The sequence below is a fragment of the Antrostomus carolinensis genome, unplaced genomic scaffold (genome assembly GCF_000700745.2).
Source record: "Antrostomus carolinensis isolate BGI_N321 unplaced genomic scaffold, ASM70074v2 scaffold11057, whole genome shotgun sequence".
Taxonomy (NCBI): domain Eukaryota; kingdom Metazoa; phylum Chordata; class Aves; order Caprimulgiformes; family Caprimulgidae; genus Antrostomus; species Antrostomus carolinensis.
This window is the reverse complement of record NW_010329495.1, coordinates 1-5,696: the sequence shown is the minus strand read 5'-3', so window position 1 is coordinate 5,696 and position 5,696 is coordinate 1. Positions and strand designations below refer to the sequence as shown.

Here is a 5,696-nt window from a genome sequence, read left to right as displayed (position 1 = left end):
CAGCTGCAGAGCTGAAGCGCAGCCGGAGGCCCAGGGGAGCAGAGGGGGGCATCTTACCTGCTCCAACCCAGCAGCAGCATGTGAGAACGCCAGGGTAGTAGTGCTGTTTAATAAAAGCATCCTCCCTAGATGGCTGTTGCTGAAAAACACTGCCAGGACTGCAGCGAGTTGGCAGGGAAGGAAGTAAATTGTAGCTTTATTTTTTCTACATTTTTAAAAAAAAAAAATAATCTCATTTTACTTCTCTAACAACCACATCCTAAGCTTACAGTAAGTCACTCATGGCCTTGAGATAAACCATGGGAAAAAAAACTCATAACAAACCAAATTCTCTTCCCTATATCCACCAAAATTTTCTCTTTGCAGGTTTTCCTGCCTTGTGTAGCCCTCAGCTTCAGCACAAAGCTCCAGAACTGTCACCCACCCAGGTCCCATCACCCACATCCCTCCAAAGCCAAGGGATGGAGCCAGGCTGGCTTGGCCAGGTACCTAATGAGGGGGTGATAGGGGTATCCAGCACCTCTCTCAGCACACCACATGTTCCCTCCATGGCATGGAGAGGGAGATCTGTCTCACAATGATTTTATTTAGGCTTTGAACCTGCCTCCCTGCTTCTCAGCCCTGTTGGGTGAAAGCAGAGGAGGATTACTTTACATTGCTCAGATGACACTGAAGTTGTACCTCAGCCAGAAGCACAGCTGGCCCAAGACTTTCTTGGGAAAGCTAAAGAATGAAGTATGCAAATGAAGTTCCCACAGAATTAAAATAGGGTGTTTGTTTAAAGCAGACAAGAACCTCCAAGATAACTAGGGCATGCTCTGCTCCCACCTCCACAGACGGTATCTCCCTCCTCCCAGCCCACGGCCACTTCTATCTTGCCCCTGCAGAAACCAACCTCCACCTCTGGCACCAGGGGCCAAAGCCTGACAGCAGAGAGCAAAGCTGCCAAAGCTCTGCCCAAGTGGAGGCCTGACAGATCAACAGCTGGCAGGTGGGACATGCCCTCCCCCTCCAGCCACCATAGCCTCCTGTGTAGCAGTCAATGACCTGCAGCCCCAGGCACCACCCCTGGTCAGGCACACACAGGGCTGCTGTAGCAGCACCACCAGCCCCCTCTCCCCAGCTGGGGATCCGTGAAGGTGTCTGTGTTCCCTTATTCAATCCACGCTGCCACCGGGGCAGACAGGTAGAAAGCGCAAGGAGCCTCTTACTGTTGCATCTCAGCAAGAACCAGAGGAGCAATGGCCATTTGCTCCAGGTCTGTCACAGATGCATTTCCTAACCAGGAACAGAAGTCACAGTCAGGTAAGTCAAGAACAGACACACACCTGCTCTGTCACAAGCCCAGGACACACCTAGGCCATTCCAACAAGTCTCTCCCCAAAAAGGCAAGTACAGAAAAACCCAAAATCCTGTAACTTGACTGAGTTCTAGTTAATGTGCTCCCCAGTAGCTGTGAGACACAGAGGATCTAATACCACAACCAGGCTGTGTTAGAAAACCTAGTAACTTCACCCCCTCCCCACAGTGTTCCCAGCACCTGGGCTCAGACAGAGCCCTGGTGTTCAACTAGTGCTCCATTCATCCTCCAACCTTAAGCTTGAAGTCTACTACAACTGAGAACACACTCCAGTGTCCTCCTCTGACAAAGCAGCTGAGCCAGCACTCAGCAGGACTAGCACATACACCATTCTCTCGGGGTTTTTAAATTAATTTTGGCACCTTCCAGAGACAGAGGTCTATCAGCACGAGAGATGCAGAAGGTCCACTCCACCACAATATTTCTTGAGCTTTGCCTTATTGCCCTCAGCCTGCTCTTGCATGCCAATGTCACAGGTAGAAACTGCATGAGATCTGTCCAGAGACAGTCAAGTCGTAGTGCGCTAGGACCAGGCTATACTACTGGCAGCACCAAATCCCTGGATGAACATCTATCTCGCTGCAACCTCTCCTGCCAGGCACCCTAAGAAACACACCAGACCAAAAGGCATCGCCTAGAGTGGGTTTAAATGAGTTTTATTTTAGACAATCTACATGACAGATGTTTGGGGTTGGTTTTTTTTTTTTCTTTTTAAAACAATGCCTCCACTCCAAATCAAGGTCAAAATAAGTGAATAAAGCTCAAGATGACATCAGTCCAGTTGTTAGACATCGCCAATTCCTGGTGTTGTGCCGATGAAGAAGAAACAGCAGCCAGCTATGAAGACAGGTGATCCAAAACCATACTGTTTGATTTGTTACTGAAACGAGAGCAGCAAGTGTCAGCTCCAGGTCACGACAGTCAGGGTAAGTTTCTGTGCCATACTTGTGTATTCCCCATTTCAATCTGAGCTGCCACAGCCAGGCAGGCAGGAAGCGCTAGGAAGTTATTTTTGCATCGTAGTGCAAACCAGAGAGCAACAGGACAAGTGCTCATGGTCTATCAGAAGATGCTGAGCATTTCTACAACCACACAGAGCAACTGGCATCAGCTGCTGAGTAAGCCAGGCAAGATACCCAGTCACTCCCTTCAGTTTCAGATTTCCTCTCAAATAAGAGCACGTCCTAAACAAGTCCTAAAGCCCACGCTGTAGGTGCCGTCTCTTACAAGAGCTGTACCAAGCCAGCACAGGATTTTTTGCCCACTGCAACGCCTTGCTACTATTCTTTTACCCCCATCTTGAAGCAGATGGGGTTATCCAAATGATACATCCAGAAGGTCTGCCCAAGTCCAGGAGATACATGTGAGCTTCTGCTCAGAGGTACCTTCCCGGTGACTGCCTATTCTAGGGTCCAGGACAGACCTTCACCACCCTTCAGTCAAGCTGCAGGAGGTGGTGGGTCTGGGACAGTAAGTGTTCCTCTAGTTGGGCTACTGCTCCACACTAGAAGGTGGTTCATCTTTACATGACTTGCATGTTAAAACGCCTGTAAGAGGCTTCCCAGATAAATTTAGCTGGCTATAAACAGGCTTTGTAAGTCCACAATAACTGGGCAAAGCAATTGGTGATCCCACTCTGCTGGTCGGCACTGAATCCCACAGCCAAAAAATGCAAGTGGTGGGACCCAAATACTGTTTTGTTGCAACCACGTTGCAATGCAGAGTAACTGAAGAGAAAGCAGACCACAGGAGCCACCTGAGCTCAGGCAGTTAAGAGATTCCAGACGGAATAAGGTTAAGTACTTGGTCAAGTATTACCAAGTTCCCACATTTAGGGCAGTATTTTAACAGATGGTTCTTGCACAACAAAATAAGGGCATCAGATTAAGTGGAAGAAGATGAAACGTGACCATGCAAGGTACTTCGGAATTAACACCCACAAGAGGGATCCAAAGCAGAAGTGCTCCGTTGCAGAGGACAATGTCTTTCATCTAATAGTTTAAACCCATTACCAATTACACACATCCCACCAGGGCAATTCCTTCTGCATTTCTCAGCCATTACGTCACAGTGAATCACCGCAGTGAAACTCCGTCGCCTCCGAGCATGAGTCAACGCTACCCAAGGGACGTTCCTGCCACCTTGCATAACACAAAGTGGCAATCAGGCCACGCTTACATGAACCTGGAGTTCTTAAACTGGCAGGTACTGCTCAGCTTTAACAGGGAGGGACAGGACAGAGCAGATCAGGCAGCTCAGCACATTCATCCAGCCCAGGCCAGTACTTACACACTTCTCAATTTCTAAGCCGTCCTTAAAGAAAATCATATATGGGGTCACACCATCCTCACGGAAATCCAGGAGAGCCACCATGCCGTCTGGATTCATGTTCTCTCCTACAAAGAACTTCAGAGAAAAGTGTTACTGAGACATTTAATGAGCAGCTACTGGGAGAAAGTGTCTTTTATACAAGAAAGCTGTAACATCTACTAGTTCGGTTTAAAAGTCTCCCTGACCAGCTGCAGGAACTTTGCTTCTGCAGCTTGGTCATTTTACTACCACAGAACTTTACTGCTTGCTACAAACAGCACAGTAAGACACAGCAGGGGCCAAAGTGATCCATCTTTCAAGTCTTTAACCCTCATTTAGTTCCTAAACAGTGGTAACTACAAATGTAGTTAACCACGAGTGTTGCAAACCGAAATGAGATCCCCAAACACCTAAATCTTTCGCTGTTTCCCCTCCACCACTCTCACAGCCCCTAATACCCTTAGAGAAGGTCCTCACAACAGGAACCCTCGAAACTCTCCACAAGCTAGTTCAGCAGATGAACCAATGGCAGGTTGTATCACTGCAATACTGCTATGAGGAGATACCAGTTTCATTACCTGGTAGTTTTTGAAGTTAGCGAGGATGTGTTTGATTTGTTCCGCAGCACCTGTCATGAAAGGCTTTACTCTCTCTGGCTTGTGTTCCTCAAGTCTGGCTTTGATTCTGGAAGGGAAAAAAGCTCTGAAAACATGTTCTGGCCCAATAACTTCACTGTGCAAGATGACATCACAGCAGAAAGAGATACTGGTAGTCAAACTGACCCCTCTCTCTCTCTCCAAGACCTCCAATTTTAACTTGACTTTGCTTGTGAATTAGCAGAACAGTGCCTGCCACTTACATCAAACCCATTTTACTTCTAGGCTAGTGGTGAACAAAAATGAGCAAGCCACTTCCACAGCATCAAGAGTAATATCCATCAGTATCACAAAGAAAGTGTTTTCAGCTTTAAGGCTAACCCACTCAACACTGAGCAAGATGAATTATACCTTGAATAGGCAAAAGTTCCATTCACAGCCATTATATTTGAACATTTTAACTGTCAAGTTAGAAAAGCTTCCTGAAGCTTTCTTCACTACCCCACCCCCTTTCCCATGAAGGCTTGGCATAGAGGAATCAGAAAGAAAACAGCAAGGTTACAAAAATACCCAAAGCACACGATCAGGTCCTCTACCCCAACCAAGATAAACTTAGATATTCCAGTATCAATTCTTTAGAGCTCCAGTTCTGCCAAGTATGAAGATATTACTGAAGTTCACAGCCAGTCTGGCACCTGTATCAGAACTCACACCAACCAGGAACAAAGTTCAACACTGTTTTTAAAATCCCAACAACCTAACAATTTTGCAATCTCATTTAAAGAAAAAGGCTACCAACACTTACGCTTTCATATAGTCCTTGATGTACTTCTTGTAGGATTCTTTTGTAAAGCTGGTTTCCTGAAGGTGGTGGTTTATTACTATATCAACACCAGTTATGACCGTGGCTTCTGTTCCATCTCCCTCAGGACCTTCAGCAGAGGCATTGCCACCAATTAGAGAGTCATCAATTTGACCCTCTGTCCTGGTGACCATCTAGATTTAGAGACATCAAAAAACTTAACGGCTCTGCAAAAATCTTCATGCTACCGCTCTTACACATCTATGACCTGACAGCAGGGCATGACTTCAGAGCCACAGTTAGGTGCAAGGAATCTGACTGCAGCCCCAGCACAGATTTCTTAAGGCAGGCTCCTCTCCCAGTGCCTGGCCAAAGCTTCCTTACACCACTGGCACTCCAAGCCTGGCTGCCCCGGGCTCTCTCACGCACCACTTGCGGCACCAGCCGGCCCTGCTCCGGCCACAGGCACCAGGCCGTGGTGTGTCTCCCCCTCCGGGGCTCCTCGCAGGGAAGCCAGCCCCCTCTCCCCAAGCCCTGTCTCCGCCACCGGCCGGGCAGGCCCAGCTCCAGGCAGCGGCCCGGCCCTGAGTCACCGCGGCGAGGCCCAGCGACCGACCGACCTACCTAC

General features: G+C 48.1%; 1 protein-coding gene and 2 non-coding genes across 3 annotated transcripts; all 3 read right to left on the bottom strand.

Annotated features, from left to right (window-relative positions):
- Positions 1-1,141: 1,141 nt before the first annotated feature.
- LOC114818777 (small nucleolar RNA SNORA31) lies at positions 1,142-1,275 on the bottom strand. The gene has a single exon (XR_003766267.1). It is a non-coding gene; the product is annotated as a small nucleolar RNA SNORA31 (small nucleolar RNA).
- Positions 1,276-1,995: 720 nt separating this feature from the next.
- TPT1 (tumor protein, translationally-controlled 1) lies at positions 1,996-5,262 on the bottom strand. Its single transcript, XM_010172585.1, has 4 exons — positions 5,072-5,262; positions 4,249-4,354; positions 3,650-3,766; positions 1,996-2,240 (listed from the first exon to the last, which is right to left on the bottom strand). Exons 1-4 carry the CDS (start codon positions 5,260-5,262, stop codon positions 2,238-2,240), a joined length of 417 nt encoding a protein of 138 aa, XP_010170887.1. The 3' UTR covers positions 1,996-2,237.
- Positions 2,306-2,435, bottom strand: LOC114818776 (small nucleolar RNA SNORA31). The gene has a single exon (XR_003766266.1). It is a non-coding gene; the product is annotated as a small nucleolar RNA SNORA31 (small nucleolar RNA).
- Positions 5,263-5,696: the final 434 nt, after the last annotated feature.

Excerpts from the sequence above, each read along its gene's own strand:
- TPT1 (XM_010172585.1), bottom strand. The coding sequence starts at position 5,262 with ATGGTCACCAGGACAGAGGGTCAAATTGATGACTCTCTAATTGGTGGC. Across the intron at positions 4,355-5,071 it reads ATCAAGGACTATATGAAAGC|AATCAAAGCCAGACTTGAGG; the intron begins GTAAGTGTTGGT and ends TTTCCCTTCCAG. Across the intron at positions 3,767-4,248 it reads CTAACTTCAAAAACTACCAG|TTCTTTGTAGGAGAGAACAT; the intron begins GTAATGAAACTG and ends TTTTCTCTGAAG.